The sequence below is a fragment of the Chrysemys picta genome, chromosome 9, assembly GCF_011386835.1.
Source record: "Chrysemys picta bellii isolate R12L10 chromosome 9, ASM1138683v2, whole genome shotgun sequence".
In the NCBI taxonomy this organism is placed as follows: domain Eukaryota; kingdom Metazoa; phylum Chordata; order Testudines; family Emydidae; genus Chrysemys; species Chrysemys picta.
Window position 1 is genome coordinate 32,787,723 of NC_088799.1, and position 20,498 is coordinate 32,808,220.

At 43.7% G+C, this 20,498-nt stretch overlaps 1 protein-coding gene across 21 annotated transcripts in view; it reads left to right on the plus strand.

The window, feature by feature from the left end:
- Window positions 1-20,498, plus strand: part of TFDP2 (transcription factor Dp-2) — a 172,414-nt gene that overhangs the window by 80,893 nt on the left and 71,023 nt on the right. For 19 of the 21 annotated variants that reach the window (XM_042853634.2, XM_042853635.2, XM_065556919.1 and 16 more), the window contains one exon: window positions 19,890-19,993. The exons of the other annotated variants lie outside the window; for them this stretch is intronic. In XM_042853634.2, the coding sequence (XP_042709568.1) occupies window positions 19,890-19,993 (104 nt within the window). The remainder of the gene's footprint in view (window positions 1-19,889; window positions 19,994-20,498) is intronic. 21 annotated transcript variants of the gene reach the window in all.

Genomic DNA, 20,498 nt, shown 5'->3' on the forward strand with positions numbered 1-20,498 from the left:
TTGGGGTTGCAGCGGTAAGCTCTTCAGGGAAAGGGACTATGTATTCTTTTTGTATATGACTGTACTACATCTAGCAATTTTTAGATGCTACTGTAATATAAGGGATGGCTGTATGAACCGATGATGATGTTTGATCTTACAGGACAATTCTCCCTGACTGGGACAGACAAACCCTCTTTTTAAAAGCAAAATATTTACCATTTTCTATTCCGTCCTCCAGCATATTGTCTAGACCTGTGTATGTCAATGAAGTTAAAAGATTTTTCTGTTATGTTATGTTTTGTTTTTGTTTTTTCTTCTACGTACGTCTGTGTTTCTAACTTTCAAATACTGGAAGGTATGTTTTTGTTCCTTGAGTCCATAACTTTTTGTTTGTGTTTTATTTTTTTCTAATAATACAGGTACCAAATAAAGCAATACACATCTCATGATATCCAATGTTGTAGCATGATTTCTGTACCTCCTTTAAAATGTTTTAACTTCATAGAAACCAAAGCATGAAGAAACATCACATACCCTTATTGCAAAATATCTTACTAAACATCAAATATTTCACAACTTTTAGGCCAGTTTTAGCTCTGCCAATTAAAAGCTCTCTGTAGGCTACAATTTTTACTCTTTAAAATAATTTAATTATTAATTCAGTATAAAGCATGATGACCAGACATTTCCCAAGTTGAATATTCATTCCTAGGTTTTAAATACTGTTAAATCTAAATCTAAGTTATCAGCATTTTTCTAATATGTTTCATTCCTGTTAAATGCAAGGGCTTGCTTTCCTGTTGAAATGTATTCTCTGTTACCCCAATTGGGTGATGTATGCTTACTTTCAGACATGGTTTGCTTCAAACAAGCAACGTCAGATTCTATATATATTCCCAAATTGACATTGTTTCTGACTACTTTTCAACTAAGTTTCGGACCTGACAGAATATAAACAGAAAAAATAACTGAAAAATCTGTAGCTTTGTGTCTTTTTTGATAAAAGACTGTAACATTATAGCAGTCAATGTTGAATGTTAGGATGTAATGTACAGACTAAGTATCTAAAATAAGTGTTGTGGAATGATTGACTCATAAAAATTGGCTAAATTTTTGTTCTATAACACAGCAACTTTATAATTATTAATGAAGTTATAGGAGTAAAACTTAAACCTAAATATCATGTAAATGAAATTTCTGGTAATGTATGTAGATAAAAAGAAGCACATCTTTTCCCTCCAATGTCATGTAAAGGCATAGGTCTCAGTTCATTTAATACTGCTTGTATTTTTTTAAATAAGAAATTATAGCATTGGTGGTCCTCCATTATGCACAATAATAATGGTGACAGATATTGACTGAAAAAATAATTTGTCTATGATACCTCTCTGTCAGGAGAACAATAGCATTTTAATGCACTTATTCATGACAGCTCCTTATTTTGAAGTTGTACCAGTGATTAACAGTACCTATCTTGTGCATTGTTTTTATATACAGTATGATTATAGACACAGGCTTGATTGCCGGACCGTTTTTTTTTTAATGGAAAATAGTACCTGCAAACAAAATATTTGATAGTTTACTTCTTGGATTATCTCTGAAGCTCTTGCCTTAAGTTCCTAAAGCAAGAATAACCTTTTTTAAAAATTACTTGGGTGCTGTAGTGCATAGTGCTGTACACACAAAATGCAAACAGTGGAAATATGTGATGTGAGTTAGGCATACAGGAGTAATCTTATTGCTTTATTATTTGTATTGCCATACTACCTAGGAGCCCTTGTCATGGACGCAGACCCCAGTGTGCTAGGAGCTATACAAGCAAAACAAAAATATGGCTCCTTCCCCAAAGAGCTTACTAGCGAATTATAAGACAAGACACAACATATGGTTGCAGAAGAAGGGAGTACAAGAAAACAATGAGACAATAATGATCAGCATGATAGGCAGTGGTATCTGCTCACCCAGCAGCCTAACCTTTGTCAAGTTTATTGAAGGCATCATGGCAAAGAAGAGTTTTAAGAAGGGATTTGAAGAAGGATAATGAGGTAGTTTTGCAGATGTTTATGGAGCGCTCCTCCCAAGTGTGCAGGGCAGCTTGGGAGAAAACACACAGCCATACTGACTATTTTGTATTAGCACCTAGGTATTATTTATGAGTGCTTAGTAAAATAAACAAAGGAGATATTCTGTGGCCAAGGACTTTCCCACCTAGTGTAGGCAGAGAAAATAGTTCAGATACCAGGGGTCATAATTTGCTAATGATTATTATTAATAATCATGTTTATCATGGCAATTTCTAGTGACCAACTGAAAGTAGGCCCCCATTGTACAGCACTCAGCACCAAACACAGAATAGTAGATAGTCCCTGCCCCGAAGAATTTACAGTCCGTGATCTATGTGTGAAAAACAGTATATGTTGTGTCTGCACAAAACTTGAAAAGAGGATCTGGTAGGTTTAGAATATTTGAGACTTGTCTTCACTACAAAAAAAAAAAGTGTTCTCAAAATTCAGGTTAGCTGACTTGAGGTAAAATCCTAGTGAAGACAAGGCAGTTTGTAGTTTTCACACAAGTTAGCACTGTGTTGCCTAGTGGATAGAACAGTGGACTGGGACTCAGAAAATCTGGGTTCTATTCCCAGCTTCTGCGACTGGTTTGGTGTGTGACAATGGGCAAGCCACTTATCTGCTCTGTGCCTCAGTTTCCCCATCTGTATAATGAGGATAATGCTATCAAACTCCTTTCTAAAGCCTTTTTAAAGCTATGGATGAAAAGCATTAGAGAAGAACTAGTTGTTATTATCTGTGTCTTTGTACTTAGATCTATCTATGCTGATCAGTTTTATCCATATGAAAGGATTACTATATGTAGGGAATAAATCTGCCACTTTGTGCTCAGCTGTCTTTGCCTATGCCTGCATTATTACTGGTGCTTGTTCTGTGAAATGTTAATTTGCATAGTCTTGTTGTCATCTTCTATGGTCCTCAAACAAAGGACATTATTAATACTTGGCATTTATGTAGTGTTTTTCCATGTTTAAAGGCTTTACATACGCTGTGTACGTTGGTTACAGAATTGTGTTGAATACTCATTACTGAAGTCTGCTGTTTTCTATTCAAAGGTGACCTGTAAAGAGAGACATGTCTATGTCCTTTTTAGATTCTTTATTATGTACAAATAATTCCTAAAAGGATTTTAACCGTCTCTTTTTTTAAACATTAGACGTATCAAGTTTTGACATTCCTATTTTTGCTGGAATACTGGTAACCTCCAGGCTTGATAATTGCAACTCATAACTAGGAATAAAGCCATGTCTACTGAGAACATTTCAACTCGTATAAAATACCTCAACCAGTCTTTTTCACAACCATGATCACTATGAACCTATCACCCCAGTGCTCTGCTGTCCATGCTGCTCTCCAGTGAACAGGCTAGTTCAAGATCTGTGTCCTAATTTTCAAAGCCCTCCATGGGATTGGTCGTAGCTACTTGAGATATGATCTCTCTCATGCCCCTGACCTCTCACTGCAGCTCTGTTCCACTGGACCCAGTGAGTGCTGGACATAGAACTTTTGCAGAGCTAGACCTAGAATATGGAACTCACTCACACAAGAGATAAGAATGACAATGGGCCTTACTGCTTTCAAAACAAACTCATTTCCTTGACATGTGCACCCATCCACATAAACAAACAGACTATAGAAACTATTTTCTCTTTTTAAATATTTATGAGGTGATTGGCTAGTACAGTCAAGGTCACTTGAGTACCTGGATTATGACATTGCAAGGGAGTGAAAGTTGAGAGAGAAGATATTTTAATCACTGTTTAAAACTTTGTTTTTGATTAATATCTGTTTAACTCAAACACCTGACAAACACTTAGAATGAATGCTCTTTTAGTGAAAGTTTCAGAATTTCCACCCCTTCAGTGGAGCGTGAAAGAGTACTTCAGCCTATGTCTGATATTTCTAAGGTAAAAATTAGTAAGACCCCTTCCTTCCTGCTTTAAAAAACATTTCAATCCATATTTATGAATCTGAATGAAACAAAAAAGTTATGCAAGAAGGGCCGGAAAAAACGCATCTTAAAGGAGGTCACTTTTATGATGGTTTTCTGGTGCAGTTAATTTACCATCAAAAGGGGGGATTTGTGGAGAGACAGAGTAGATAAAATAAAATAAAAGTCTGCATCACTGTGATAATGATCTCTTATATATGAACCATGGCTGAATGGTGTTATCTGTGTCAAATTCAGACTGTTTTACCAATGCAGAAGATACAAACCCTGCTAAAAAGCCTACACAAACACACTAAAGGTGATCTTGTGTGGTAATCCAGATTGCTTTGCAAAACAAGACACTAAAAATATTAGACTCAAATACATTATGATCATTGCCACGTTTTGAAAAAACGCTTTTGTGCCAAGGTAGTTGGTTTAGCTAGGTAGATGGACATAAGTGTTATGCACTTGGCCTTAAAACAGGAATGTTTGTTATATTATAAAACAAAATTTTACGTTAACTGTGTAATCTTAATATATTACATTAATACTCAAAAGTCAGGAAATGAAAGCATTAACTCAGTCACCTTGTACATCCTCAATACTTTGTGGTAGACATTTAACCAAAAACTTTAATATATTAATATAAAAAGCACATGGGCATAGAAAATATAACACTTGCTTGTCCATCGGTGTGGTAAAACACAGGCCCAGTGCAAGTGGAACTGTGGTATTGAGAGAAGCAGCACAGTTTCACAGATCTGAAAAAAAGTAATAGGATGGCAGCTATGTATAGATGATGGAGTGCTGGGAAAAATTCGAGTACTGTAGTTGTCTGAATTGACTTCTTGGTAAAAATAAATGTTCTAAAATCTAGCAAAAATATAAATTTAAAACTGTTTTTTAAAACTATGTAAATATAGCAGTATAAAGAGTTGTGGATTTCTTTTGTTAAGGCCTTATGATATCAAATGAAAAATGCAGTAACACAAATCCTGAAATGCAGCACACGTTGTTAGAGCTGGTTGGAAATTGTAGACAACCGATGATGATGTTTGATCTTACAAACTTACAAACAAACTCATTTCCTTGACATGGGTACCCAGTCCACCTGGAGATGTTTCCCTGGAGCCATGGACCCTTGGACCCCCAGTAATGGCTCAGTGAAAATGACATTCTTGTCATTTACTGAATAGTCAGTAACAACAGCAGTTTCACATTTACTGTCAGAAACACCATGGTTTGTTGTTTCCAAAATGAAAATCTTCAATTCACTGAGAATTTTCAGTAAATTCTGGTCTTGTTCTGATGTGGTACAAACCCAGATTCAGAAAACTGAAACTTCTCCTGAAAAGTTTTGGCTAGGTCTAATTGCTAACACTTTCTTTGTTGGTGGATTCAAGTTTAAGTTTTCTTAAATCTGCATGAAGCACCATTGTTTTAGTAAGCTGAAGATGAGTTTGCAAAGGCTTTACACTCCTCTCAATTGCATTTCTCTGTCTGTATGTAATGTGATAATTTTTTAACACCACATCTGATCAATTCCAAGTTTTCATAGAATGTTCTAAGCATCAGTGGCCAGAACCCTATTAATTTGTGAGGAGGAAATGGGGGCACAGATGAAGCCTCTGCCATATGTTGGAACACAACCATGGCTTCCTGCACCTCTGCAATTTTCTATAGATCAAACAACTGTTTGATAGCACCTATTTACGCATTTTAGCATAACCGTATCCCAACTCAGCTGTGCTCACCCGCCCAGTAGAGTTTAACATGCTGACACCCTGAATGACTTGTATCTCAGACAGAAAGAAGAATAATGGTGGAGGGGGGAAGTGGGAATGCACACAGCTTCTGCCATGGGGGTGGAATAGTGACCCCAATATTGTGGGAGGAGGAATTGGGACATACAGAATACCTGGCAGGGGACATTGGGAGACCCTGGTATTGCGGGAATGGGAATGCACAGAGTCCCTTCCATGGGAGGAAGATTGAGGGATCCTGTTATGGGGTTGGGGAACATAGGCCCTGGAATGGGGGGAGAACAGGAAACACTGACATGAAGAAATGGGGGGTACACAGCTGTGGGCAAGAGAGGAGAATAGGAAACACTGGCACATGGCAGAAGGGAGCATGGGAGTGAGAAATGAATGGGGTACTTTCACAGATCTCATCAGGCTCCTCCTGCTAACCACTCACCTCTGGATCCCCAGGTGTTTTAAGCTTCCCTGTGTCTCAGCATGCTGCAGCACTGTTTTCTCTCTTGTTCTTTTTGGCACATTTAATTGGGAACCAACTCTGACTATATGCCTTCACAGAAATGGAGCCCCTCAACCCACTTGTGTTAGGCTGCCAGGACCAGTGCTGATCCCCAAAATATTCCAGGAGCTTAAAAGTATGTTCTCCCAGGATTCCACCAAAGATGCGATCCTTCTAGGTTATGGTTTAACTCTCTCAGAAGACACGTGGCATATGTAGCATACAAAACACACAGACATTTTTCCCAGAGTCTAGCATAGGGGTGAGTAAACTTTTTGGCCCAAGGGCCACGTTGGGGTTGTAAAACGGTATGGAGGACCAGGTAGGGAAGGCTGTGCCTCCCCAAACAGCCGGGCCCCTCCCCCCATCCGCCCCCTCCCACTTCCCGCCCCCTGACTGCCCCGCTCCAAGCCCCCAATCCATCCAACACACACCCCCCACTCCTTGGCCCCTGACTGCCCCTTCGTGGGACCGCTCCCCCGGGACCCTGCCCCCTACCAACCCTTCCATCCCCGCTCCCTGTCCGCTGACTGCCCTGACCCCTATTCACACCCTTGCCCCCTGACAGTCCCCCCCCCCCGAGACTCCCACACCTATTCAATCCCTCCTTTTCCCTGACCCGCCCCATCCCTCCCCCGAACCTCCACCCCATCCAACTGCCTCCTGGGGCCCACTGCAACAGCTTCACAGGATCAATCAGAATTCACAAGTTCTTCTTCAAGTGATGGTCTCTATGTGTATTCCACACATAGGTTTGCATGCACACCATGCACCCGAATCTGGAAATTCTTCAAAGCAGTGTCCATTGGCCCACATATGCGCAGTAGCTCTCCTCATGCTCCCAACCAATGATATATAAGGTTGTGTGGGCCAACACCTCTCCAGTTCCTTCTCACCACCGCCTGGCCTGAGTCAGAATTGTGTCCTTTTTCACTTCTACTTGGAGTGGAGCTTTCAACACCTAAGCCCAAGGATGATTCTTCTAGGGCTTCCCTTGAGAGTAGAGGGCACTCTCATGGGTGTCAGGACAGGGTCCCCATCACAGACTATCCATAAGAGATGTACTTCTTCTCCATGCCTGTCCAGATTGGGTGAGACATCTTGCACAGAACCTAAGGGACCAGCTCCATTGAAGACACACACACACCCCATACAGGAGGGCAAAGCACATAAAAGGAAGGATCTGCCAGTTCCATCAGTCACCTCAGTACCGAAGTGTAAGGACAGACATTCACTGGTTCCATCTACGGGCGTTGGTCCTCTCCGTCCCATTGTCAGTACCGTCTCATTCATCTAAGAACCAATCTACTGATGCAGATGCACCAGGGGTCCTTCAGATTTGACTGACTGAACCCCTCGGACACTAGGGCATATGGAGACTTACATAACACCATAGCATATATTCCTTCTTTATCCACAGTCTCCTCTTGTCTCCGGCCTACATCAGTGTCCCAGGAGGGGTCTACATCAGTGAAGCAGTACTCCTTCGCAATCTCTGCCGAATACCAGGAGCTGCTCCAAAGAGTTCCCAGTGACCTCCAGACACCACTAGAGGAGGTCCAGGACTCTCAACATTGGCTCCTGGACATCATGCAATCCCAGGGACCAAGTAAAGAGGCCCTCTTGATCAATGAGGCCATACTAAAGCCAACCAGAGCAGTATGGCACACTCCAACATCCTGTGCCCCTACCCCCCACACTCCCCCCCCCCCCCAAGAGGTGATATTTTGTTCTAGCCAAAGGAGCTGAATTTTTATTCTCCCATTCTGCCCCCAGCTCTCACTGGTGGTACAGGCAGTTACAGAAAGGGCTCAGTTGCACTATCAAAGGGCCACCTGGGCAGCTAAGGGCTCCAAGAGACCGGACCTCCTACAGGGGAAGTTCTTCTCCATAGGCCTGCAATTTCATGTCACTAACTACTAAGCTGTGTTAGCAAAATATGATTTTAAGAACACTTCCAGGCTTGTAGACTTCATAGATAAGCTTCCCACAGAGGACAGGACCTAATTTCATTCTCTTTTAGATGAGGGGAAGCTATTGGTAAAAGTAGCCCTCCTGGCTACAATGGATGTGGTAGAGACAGCTTCCAGAAGTCTGGCCACTAGTTTAGTCATGAGGAGGGACCCTTGGCTATATACCTCATTACCACGGGAGGGGGTTCTACACTCCATAGTTCCTAATTCCCCAAAAAAACTCTGCGTGGAGACCCATCCTGGACCTTCAGCATCTTAATTCAAAAACTGAAATTCCGGATGATTATATTGGTATCAGTAATCCCCTGCCATCAGGAAGGACTATGGTTCGTGGCCCTCAACCTGAAGGATGCGTATTTCCATATGTACAGTCATCCATCACACAGAAAGTTCCTGCATTTTATGGTAGGCCAGGAACACTTCCAGTTTTGAGTCCTCCCCTTTTGGGTTAGCTACGGCACCCAAAGCATTTATGAAAGTTTTCTCTGTGGTAGCAGCCCAGATGGTACGCCAGGGATATATGATATTTTCATACTGGGACAATTGGCTCCTGGTAGGCCAGTCTCGTCAGGCGATCAGGTCGGCAACAGGATATCTGGGCCCCATATTGGACACATATTGGAACTGAGAGTAGTCCACCTTGTGTTCAAGGCCTTCCTTCCATTCATACGCTCACTCCATATACAGATAATGTCAGACAGTATTACCACTGTGGTCTGTATAAACAAACAGGGAGAAGCGAGATCTCATCCGCTCTGCCTGGAAGCTGTCAGACTTTGGAAATGTTGTGTCAGGAACTATATCACAATACAAGCCATATCCTCCCAGAGGATTTTTAAGTGAGTTTCGGGATTCATCTGAGAGTTCTACAAAATAGCAAAAATTCCTCTCCCTGAGGGTGTTATAGCTCACTCCCTGCAAGTACAAGCTGCCTCCACGGCATCCTTATCTGACATCCCACTACAGGACATCTTTTTTTTTTTTTTTTTTTTTTAAATCTGCAGGGCGGCCACCTTTTCCACACATTCGCGACATGCTATTTTGTAGCTCATGCCTTGGCTGCTGATGCAACATTAGGATCGGCAGTATTGCAAGCATCTTTTCTACTGGCTTGCGCTTGCCTCTAGTCTGAAAACTGCTTATCAATCACCCACATTTGGAATATACTTAGGGACCATCACTCGACGAAGTGGAGGTTGCTTACTGTAATTAGAGGTTCAAGATATGTGATCCCTATCAGTATTCCATTATCTCCCCTCCATTCCCTCTGCTTTGGATCTGGGTTGGTTTTGCAGTAAGGAGGAGTGGAGAGGCGTCGTCCCGCACCCCCTTTTACCAACAGTCAGGAGCACGAGGAGAGCTACTGCGCATTTGTGGGTCAATGGACACTGCTTTGAAGAATTTCCAGACTCAGTTTTGTGGCATACACGCATACCCATGTGTGGAAGATAGATGGGGATCACACATCTCGAAGAACCTCCAGTTACAGTAAGTAACTCCACTTGTACAGACAGATCCCCAGAATCATCACAAGGAAATACAGCCCCAGGCATGAGGCAGGTGGTGGTGGAAGTTGCAGGGAGTGTCTGAAACAAAAGGGAATGGGAGAGTGGCACACAGGGAACTTGTGGGGGTGGAATGAAGGGATGCAAAGAACCTCGTGTGTTCAATAAGCTAGACCTACACAAGCTACAAGGTGTGTGACCCCCAACCCCCCAATTCACTAGGCATGTCACATGGCCATCAGCTCACGGAAGGCCTCAAACAGGTTTCCCCCTACCAGCCTGCCTGTGCAACAACTATTTTTATTTTTAGCTGGCTACATAGGAGCTACGCACATTCTAAGTAATTTAAGTCCATGGCTTATTAGCAGTGGCACATCTCTTGAACACTACATAACAACTGCATATCCAAACTTGCCATTACCATCTTGTCCAAATACTTGGTTTCTAAGTGATAGTTTCAATCACTGATTATGAAGCTGTGATTGGCTCATAAGGATCAGGTGCTGTCGGTTGAAGACCAGCATATAACATAATACTTTTGCAACAACTCGTAGATATTTTTCAGTGAAAACACCTGTATATAAATTATTTTTTAAAATATCAACTAACAAGATGACGATAGGTAAACACAACACTTATGGATATGCTTTGTTCTTTGAGTAGTTGCACATGTGTATTCCACTCAGGTGTATGTTCAAGAAAAGGACACATTTCCAGAGATCTGCACCTGAAGCAGTATGTCAGGGAGTAGGCACTGAGACTTGGCTCAGTCCCGGGTCTTCGACAGATCACCCAGCCTCTTGGGCTGCTAGGCAGGCTGCAATGGTCCCTGACAGATGCATGGATTTAGATTCTTCTCCTCTGAAAAGGAGGACTTGGTCTTTCTCTTTATGGCTTCCCCAAAAGAAGACCCATAAAACAGACCAGAGCCACTCCAGCGCTAATAAGGACTCTTCCTCCTTGTCACGGTGTATGCACACCTCATCCCCTTTGGGGCAGGGCAGGGTGGTGATATCACCACGGTTAGTATCCCTGGCGGCCCTTGGGGTGGCCACAGTATGGCCCAGAGGCAGAGGTTACAGCCTAATGGCCAGAGTCGATATGGCAGCCCTTGGACACAGGGCAGCACAGCCAAAGGGCTAGAGTCAATATGGCGGGGGAAGGTGGGGGACGCCCAGTGGCGTAGCCAGGTGGAGGGAACAGGGGGAGCAATAAAAAAAAAGGCGCCACCCGCTACAGCGCTTTTACTCACCCGGCGGCACTCCAGGGCTTCGGCGGCGGGCACTTCACTCACTCCAGGTGTCTTCAGCGGCACTGAAGGTCCCGCCGCCGAAATGCCGCCGAAGACCCGGAGCAAGTGAAGGTCCCGCCGCCGAAGACCTGGAGCGCCGCTGGGTGAGTAAAATAAAAGCGCCACAGCAGGTGGCGCCTTTTTTTTTTTTTTTAAATCGCTCCCCCGGGTGAGTACAAAGGTGCCAGGAAATTGACAAGGTGCCACTTGTGCTCAGTGGGGGAGCGGCCCAGGTAGGGGGTCCCGAGCCCACCCAACTCCACCGGGCCCCAACCTCACTCAGGTGGGAGATACCACTTGCTCACCCTCCTTGGGTCACTTCCTACTATAGTTCCAGAAGCTGCTGTCCGTGGGGCATCAGGGTCTCCGAGCTCTTCAGCATGGAGGTTCCTCTGGGGCTCCTTGAGTTCCAGGCCTCCAATCCGGCTCGCAGGGTCTCTGGCTCTTGCAGACAAGGGCTGTGGTGGCTTTTCCCCTGGAGCTTCGGCCAAAGGTCCTTCCCCTCTGGCAGTCAGCCTGGGATCAGCTGGGCTGCTCCCTTTTATACTTAGGCAGCAATTGGAGCATGCACAGCATGGCCTAAGGGGTGGGACTTCCAAGCCCATAGTGTGGGGTTAACCCTTTCTTCATGCACACCCCCTCACGTTCCTCTTTGAAGAAGGACACGGAATATCACCAGAACTACTCAGGTACTCAAGGAAGATCTGGGCCATCAACCCTTCTCCTTGGTACCATGGAGGGAACATCATAGTACTATGCTGTTGACTCCTGTACTGTCTGTGGGATAGCTATTGAGTCCGGTACCCATGGACACTGTTCCGGCACCAGCTTTATCAGTACCAATGACCCCACAAGCTTATGAGGCAGCAAAGAATTTGCTTTGTTGCTTCATCCCAGATTCTCCTGTAGTCTAGGAGTCCTTTACGAGTGGAGGACTGATGTTCTCCGCACCTACAGCTTTGGTAACAGGCTAATCCTCAGACTGGGCACCAACTGCATCTTTTTTTGGCACTGCTGATGCCGTCTTTCTCAGTACAGAGTCTCGACATGCTTCCCTCCCTTGGGGCCCATTTGCAGTACCAAATATCATACTGCCATCTGCACCAATACTGGCTCTTCCCAGTGGACCACAGACAAATCAAGGCACTTAGTGGCCCCTTCAGGATTGGCACCCCCATTGCGTACTGACTATTCAGATGGTTCCTTATGGCTGTGTTCGGAGTCCTCCTCCACTTTGCCATCCCCTCCTAGGTGTTCATCTAACAAGTCTACACTACTTCCTGAAGGAGAGCATCAGTATAGAGAACAGGACCATTCATATAGTCATGATAGATCCTCCTGGCCTCGTTCCTATTGGTTGCCTATGCCCCTCGTGCTTCTGCAGTGGCCCTTTTGGAGCCCTTGTGATGTGTTTCAGGTCTCAATCTCTGGCACACACAAGGAGATCACCAGACTGTTTTCTAGATGCCCTCCAAAGCCTTCTATGTTGCAGGCCCACGCAGATATTGGTGCCTTATGAGCAACCAGCTCTGCAGAACAAACCATTGCCACAGAAGCCATTCTACCACAAGAGGACCCACTGACCCCCGGTACTGACATTCCCTACACCAGATGTTTCGATGGCCCCAGATTCCTCCCCCTCCAGTGCTTGAGGATATTAAATCTTCTCAAGACCTACTAGGAAGGGTTACTGCAGCATTGGACATTCAATCTAAGTTTGTTCAAGAGAACACTCACAAGCTTTTGGACATTCTTGAGACGTCAGCTCCTGGGAGGATTGCTCTCCCTATTAATAAGGCTCGTTTGGAACCAGTGAAGGCCTTGTGGCCCATGTTAGCCTCCTTAGCTCCTACAGCCAAGTGTGCAGACAAACAATAGCATGTCCCGATGCAAGTCTTTGAGTGTTTTTATTTCCACCCTGCCACAAGCTCCCTCGTGGTCACTGCCACCAATGAGCGGTCATGACAAGGGACATTCAAATTGATCCAAAAGGGAAAGAGTCCAAGAGATTTGACTTGTTGGTGAGATAAATTTATTCCCACGTCCACTCTCCAGATGTGTGTAGCTAATCGAGAGACACTGTTACCAAATATGATTTTGTAGAGTCATAGAATATCAGGGTTGGAAGGGACCTCAGGAGGTCATCTAATCCAACCCCCTGCTCAAAGCAGGACTAATCCCCAGACAGATTTTTACCCCAGTTCCCTAAATGACCCTCTCAAGGATTGAATTCTCAACCCTGGGTTTAGCAGGCCAATGCTCAAACCACTGAACTATCCCTCCCCCTGGGACAATGTCCAAGTTTACAGATAAACTGCCTAAAGATGCAAGGCAGGAGTTCAGGGTTTTCCTGGCAGAAGGTCAGTTGGTGGCTAAGACATCACTCCAGTCAGTGCTCAATGTGGCAGATACTTCTTCTAGGGTAATGGCCTCTGCAATTACATGGAGAATCTCGTGGTTACAGAAGTCTCTGACATCCCAGCAAACCACAGAGAACCTCCTTTTTAATGATCAGTTTTTATTTTCTGACAAAACTGATCAAATTTCATACTCACTTAAAGACTTCTGTTCTACACTCTGTCCATTGGGTATCTATACTCCAATCCCCAAGAGATGTTGGCACAGGAGCCTGCAACAACAGCAGCATTTTCAGCAGTATTACAGGCAGCCTAGTTATCTCCTGAGGCAGCATGATTTTTTGCTGAGGAGGGCACAAGTCACGGAGAAGGAGGTCCTCCAGTTCCAACTCAAATCCACCAGTTCATCCTCTGGCATTAGGGCCCTACCAAATACCGTACCATGCCACCCTTACTTCTGCACTGCTGCCTTCAGAAGGTGGCCGGAGAGTGATGACTGCTGACTGAGGGCCCACTTCTGCAGGCGGCAACCCAGAAGTAAGGGTGGCAATACCATACCATACTAATGCTGCTGCTGGCAGCGGCTTTGCCTTCAGAGCTGTGCTCCCAGCCAGCAGCTGCCACTCTCCAGCTGCCAAGGTCTGAAGGCAGTATCACCACCACCACCAGCGCAGAAGTAAGGTAGCAGTACTGCAACCCCTACAATACAACCTCCCTACAATAACCTTGCGATCCCCCTCCCCCAAACTCCTTTTTGGGTCAGGGCCCCTACAATTACAACACCGTGAAATTTCAGATTTTAATAACTGCAATCATGAAATTTACTATTTTTAAAATCTTATGACTGTGAAATTGACCAAAATGGACCGTGAATTTGGTAGGACCCTTTCTGGCATCTTTGGGGAAGCAGCACATTTGACTTCTCTCTCGAGGCCAACAGTACAGTCACCAGTGATCATCCTTGTTCCAAAATGGTTGGGAAATAGAAATTGTCCAACTTCCCCAATGGTTGGGAAGCCATAATGACAGATAAGTGGGTCCTAAGCACTGTCAGACTAGGATACTTTATCCAGTTCCTCTCCATCTGCTTCTCCCACCCTTTAGGGTACCAGTGCTTACGACCCAGTGCTCCTTCAGGAAGTTCAGACTCTGCTCTCAATAGGGGCAATATAAGAAGTTCCCTTTCAACATTGGGAATGAAATTTTACTCATCAGATTTTCTGATCCCCTAGTTTAAGGGGCTCCTGAGACTCATGCACAACTTTTGAAATCTCAGCAAGTACATCAAGAATATAAGATTTGCGTGGTTTCTCTAGCATCAGTCTTTCCCTCCCTAAATCACAATAACAGGTTTACTGTCCTTGATCTCCAGGACGCCTACTTCCATGTGACAGTATTGGTAAATAACAGGAAGTTTCTGAGATTAGTAACAGTAGGTCAAGATTATCAGTACTCTACTTCCCTTTGGATTGTCCTTGGCCCCACGCATCTTTGCAGTGGTGACAGCCTTCTTGTGGAGGAAAGAAATTCACATCTTCCATTAGCTAGACGATTAATGTGAGGCAGATCCAAACATCAAGTTCTTCACCATGTCCAGGGCTTAAATTCAGCTGGAGTCCAGTGGAGCAGTGCTCCGGTAAATATTTTCAAACCTGTGGGAGCCCCGGCGGCTCCTGTGGGATTGGAGTCCCGCGGGTCCATCCTACCGCAGAGCTAAAGCTCCAAGCTCCAGTAGCTGAAGCCCGGAGCCCCAAATGGGTGGGGAGCAGGTTCCAGGAAATAATCTCTCAGAATTTAAGCCCTGACCATGTCCATTTCATCTGTCTCGTTGATCATCTGTGACTCCTGCAGAACAAAGGAAAGTCGTCATTAGTTCCAAGACAGAAAAGCAAGTTCATTGAAAGCCTAATCAGTTCTACTAAATTGATGGCTTTTCTCCCTCAAGACAGATTTCAGGTGATTCTCCTGTTGTGCCCATCTCTCAAGTCTTGCCCCATTACCACAATTCAGGTATGTTTAAGTCTAGTAGGCCACATGACTTCATGTGCTTAAGTGACCCTGCTTGTCATGCTAAGCCTGCACATCTTTCAGGGATGGCTGAACGTAGTCTATCAACTGGCCATGGACAAGTTGTTCAAGGTTCTTTCTGTGGTCCCTAGAGTGGTGAATGGATCAGAAAAGTGAATGTGGAGGCGAACCATTTGCTTGCCCCCTTCCAGCCAAGAGGATGTTGCAGACATCTTTCTGATAGGGTGGGGTGTGCAGCCATGGGATTTGCAAATCCAAGCTTTGTGGATGGAGCAAGAAAGCAGTTCTTCATATCAGTGTTCTTGAGCTTTGAACTGTTCACAAAGTCTGCCAAGCTTTTGATCTTCACATCAGTGGCCCAGATACTCATTGACTATATATCTACAATGTACTGTTTGAACAGACAGAGGGAGCATAGTCCAATAAGCTCTGTTGGAAAGTGATTAAACTCTGGCACTTTTGCATTAAGGAAGGCATTGCCCCCATTACTGCTCACTTACCTGGCTCCTGAATCAATTGGCCAACCATCTCAGCAGGAGTTTCTCCTGGAATCATGAATGGTCCCTAAAGATCAGTGTGTTGAGGACCATATTCAAGGCCTAGGGTATTCCGTCAGTCAACACTTGTTTGCAACAAAAGACAACAAGAAATGTTGTCAGTTTTGTTCTCAAGCAGTTCACAGTTTAGGCTCAATGCCTGATGCCTTTCTGCCGAGATGGAGAGCGGCGCTCGTGTATTTTTACCCCTATTCTGCTCATCCCTCAGGTCAGGTCAGATTGAAACAAGATTGTGCCGAGATAATGCTCAGTGAACCAGCCTGGTCGAAATTGTGTTGCTTCTCAGATCTTCACAGACTCTTCAGCCCCTATGGCCTTTATCTCTTCTTCCAGACACAGACAGATGTGGCTCCGAGAGCTGAGCAGCCTGCACTTCATGGCATGGCTTTTGAGTGGGTAGATCAAGCGGAAAAAGACTGTTTCGTGGCAGTTCAGGAAATACTTATTAGTAGAAAGCAATCCACTAGGAAACATTTCTCAATCTGGTTCACTAGTCTGAAAATTTAGCCAGCAGGTGCTATAATCCAGGACATTTTAGACTGTCTGCTTCACCTTAAATCTTTGGATCTTTTTCTGAGTTCGCTGAGAGTCCACTTAGCTCCATTCTCAGAAATCCTTCCTCCCATTCAAGGGAAGTCATTTTTTTCCAAACCCGATGGTGGTTAGATTTTTAAAAGGCATTTGTTTGCATTTTTCCTCTTGTAAAAGACACACTTTTGGACCTTAACATTCTACTAGTGGCCCTGATGGGTCTTCCCTTTGAGCGTTTGGCAACCTATTCTTTACTTCATCTCTGTCAAAAGATATCCTTTCTCATTGCAGTTATATCAGCCAAAAGAATAGGTGAGCTTCAGGCTGATGGCAGGTCCTCCATATACCCAATTTTTCAAAGATAAAGTAGCCTTGAGGTCCCATCATCAGTTTTTAATTAAGTAGTGTGGGCATTTCATTTGACCCAAATAATATGCCTGCCTGTTTTTTCCCCAAAGTTGTACTCAAATGAATATGAAGAGTGCCTTCATACTTTGGATGCAAGGCAAGCACTGGCCTTTTGTCTGGACAGCATTAAGCCCTTTAGTTTATCTCCTCAGCTCTTTGTCTCTTTTGCTGACAGAATGAAAGGTCAGATAATTTCAGCACAAACAATTTCCAAATGGATTATTTCTTGCATCACCCATCCACTGCAGAGACTGTTGGCCCATTCAACAAGGGCTCAAGCTACCTCAATAGCATTTTTGTGGGATTTTCCCATATTATTGGACATCTATAGGACATTGGTTCTCTGTGCATCTCTCCACTCACCATTGCACCATCACAACTTCAAGATCTGATGCAAACATTGGGAAAGTAATCCTACAGTCACTATTTAAGTAGATTTTGAGTTCCACCTCCTAACAATACTGCTTGTGAGTCACCTGAGTGGAATACACATGTGCAACCACTCGAAGAAGAAAAAATTATTACATCTTCAAAAGGCGGTTCACATGTGTATTCCATGACCTGTCCCCTCTACCTTGGTGTCTTGAGACATGTTTCACTTCAGAGGAACTGAGTGGGGTCAGAGCAACACCACCCTTGTATAGCCTTGGGAGGAGCCCCAAGAGTTCCAGGGAGCGTGCACCGCCCCATTGGGTACTGCTGCTAGAAAGATCTCTGATTCCAGCGTGCTGGGGGTACATACACCTGAGTGAAATACACATGTGAATCACATCTTGAAGAACAACAGTTACAGTGCAGGTAAGTAACCATTCTCCCCTCTCCACCCATTTGTGTATGTTCTGGTTAAATGTTGTCGCTGAAAGTTTTCATGGAAGAAGTGTGGTTTAAATGAGGTACTGGAAGGAAGTCCTGAGCATCAGGGAGTCATGGAAGAATGAGCAAGGGCAAGTGAGAAAAGAAAACAAAACCACCATTTGGAAGGGAGATTAGGGAAATGCTTAGATAACAGGAGTTGGGAGTAGTGGGAAATGAATATGGAGGTCTAGGCAGAGGAGTGTACAGCCTTACAGTTGAAGATAGAATGTTTGAACATGATGTGGAAGGAGATGGGTAAGCCAGTGAAGGAATATGAGGAAGAGTGGCTTAGAGCAACATGCAAGCAGGATGGTTTTTACAAATAGCATTTTGTATAGCCTAGAAGAGGATGAAATGACATGGCAAGAGGCCAGAATTGAAGACATTGATCTTGACATGGGTAGGAATTTTAATTTGAAGATGAAGAGGGAAGGGAACTTTTAGTGAAGCCTTAAGGATGAAGGCTTTGGCATTAGCCTGGCTACGTATTGGCAAAGGAGGAGACAAATCATATGACACTGAGGTTGTGAGCCGGGTAAAAGGATGGTGTTGTCTGTCAGTTTATGGAAAAACCCAGAGAGAGAAGATGAGATATTCAAAATTCTGTTTTTGTTATGGTTAGTTTGAGATGATGTGAAGGAGCCATACAGAGATGCAAGACGCAAACAACAAACAAAAAGGTTAGAGGTATCAAGAGAAATTTGAGGTTTGTCATCTTAAAGAGTATAACTAAAACTGTGGAAATGGATCAAGTCACCTAATGCAAAAGTATAGAGGGAGAAAAAGATAGGGCGTATGGACGAAGATAGAACCCTGAAGGACTCTGATGGAACAGGAAAAGGTGGAAGCAAAATGCATGATTCATGAGCTAGGAAGAGAACTAGGAGAGTGCAGAATTGTAAAAATCCAGGGAGGAGAGCAAGTGGAAGATGATGGGAGTAGTCAGCTGAGGTGAAAGTGGTTGATACCTTGAGGAGGACAACTCTGGCGATGATGCTCTTAAGCTGGAGAAGCAGGAAGTTGTTAGTAACATGAGGTAGAGCAGTTTCATTGGCATGAAGAGGTGGAAGCTGAATTACAGGGTATACAGAAGAGAGTTATAGCAGAGAAAGTCAAGACAATTGATGGACATCATCAAGGACTTTAGAGCCAAAGGGAGATGGGCAGTAGAAAGATAAGTGGGTCAAAGGGATTTTAGAATAAGGTATGTTACAGCATACTCAAAGGCTGAAGGAAAAAAATCAAAGTGGTGGAGAGAAAGGTTTAGGACTGGTTTCATTAGTCATGGGAAAAGTGGATATGTAAGATCAGTAGGTCACCTAGATGTTGTTTAGTGGGAACAGAGAGTTGCCCTCTGCATGCTCTTGGGGCGGGGAGAGGGAGAAACAGTTTTTCAAAATTCTGGTATATGCAATTTGCCTGGACACCTGTGGACACATACAGGAACTTTCCCCAGTGATCTACTAAAGTCTGTATCACCAATCAGCATTAATCCTTCCTGTCAGTATACTCATGGGCTTATTAAGACAGAGGGGTGGAGCAAATTGGGCACATTGGGTTTCAGTTGTTTAAATGCTTCTATGATCTAATAGCTTGTCCATCATAGAGTATGCATTGACATGCAAACCTCCATGACAGGACTTTGGACTTTCCATCACCGCCCAACAGATAACTATTTGATGATGGTTTGTAATGGGAACTACCACTCTTGCATTGTGAACAGAGCCCTCATCCTGGTAAGGTGACACTACAATGACAGCACTAGCCCACTGTAAGTGTACAGAAAAATCATCCAGGTGTGGGTCTATTTTTGTAGGCACACCCATGAGTTTAACTTTTTATATTAAAGTATGTGGCAGCTGGTGGGTTCCTCTTTTTTGTGGAGACAAGAGGATATTATTTCAGGAAGTATGTAAGTTAAAATGTAACTTTTAAGGTAAGTAAAAATCTGGGGCCTGGTGAGTTGATAGTGTCTCGTTAAAAGACCTTGACCTTTTGTGAGGGTATGTTTACAAAGTACAAGAAAGAGAAGAAACTCACATATTTCAAAATTTGACATAAGAAAGAGTTCACTAAAGCATTACTCATAGCTTACTGTTTAAGGGAATAATTTAGAATTCTGTTTTTTTATCACTTTTCTTTAGGTAACATTTCAGTAATTGCATTACCAGTTTCCAGCACCAATTCCCCAGCTAAGATTTTGCCAAAAACCTTAGGACCAGTAAACGTGAATGTTGGACCCCAAATGGTAAGTACTCTAACTCTGGGCAACATTATATTGTGTAACTATATGGATGACTTTCTATTTACTTAACATAAAAAGGTTAAAAGTGAAAGTACAAACTACCACTGCAGCTACTCCTCCAGCTATAAATGCCGTTGAATAGCCATAAGTGCTCCCCCTTGTATCCACAGGTAATGAAGTAGGAACAGTGTTCTTGGCACTCTACCATAACACCACTCCCAAGAGAGATTCTGTATGGGCATACCTACATGTTCTAGAGTGAATGGAGGCTCCTTGTGCAAAAATATGCAGCTACACCTATTACATGACATTTATCCTTTAATCAAAATTGTATTGAAAAAAACATTTCCCCCCTCCAGAATGTTGCCGCTGCTGTTGAATATTTTTATGTGCAACATTCCCTCCACACAAGAGGAGAGTGTGTGCCTGGAATTCTGTTATTTGCCTAGAGTTTCAACTTATTGTTATGTCTGTAACAGTGCTAAAAATGGTCTGTTATTGTCTATAC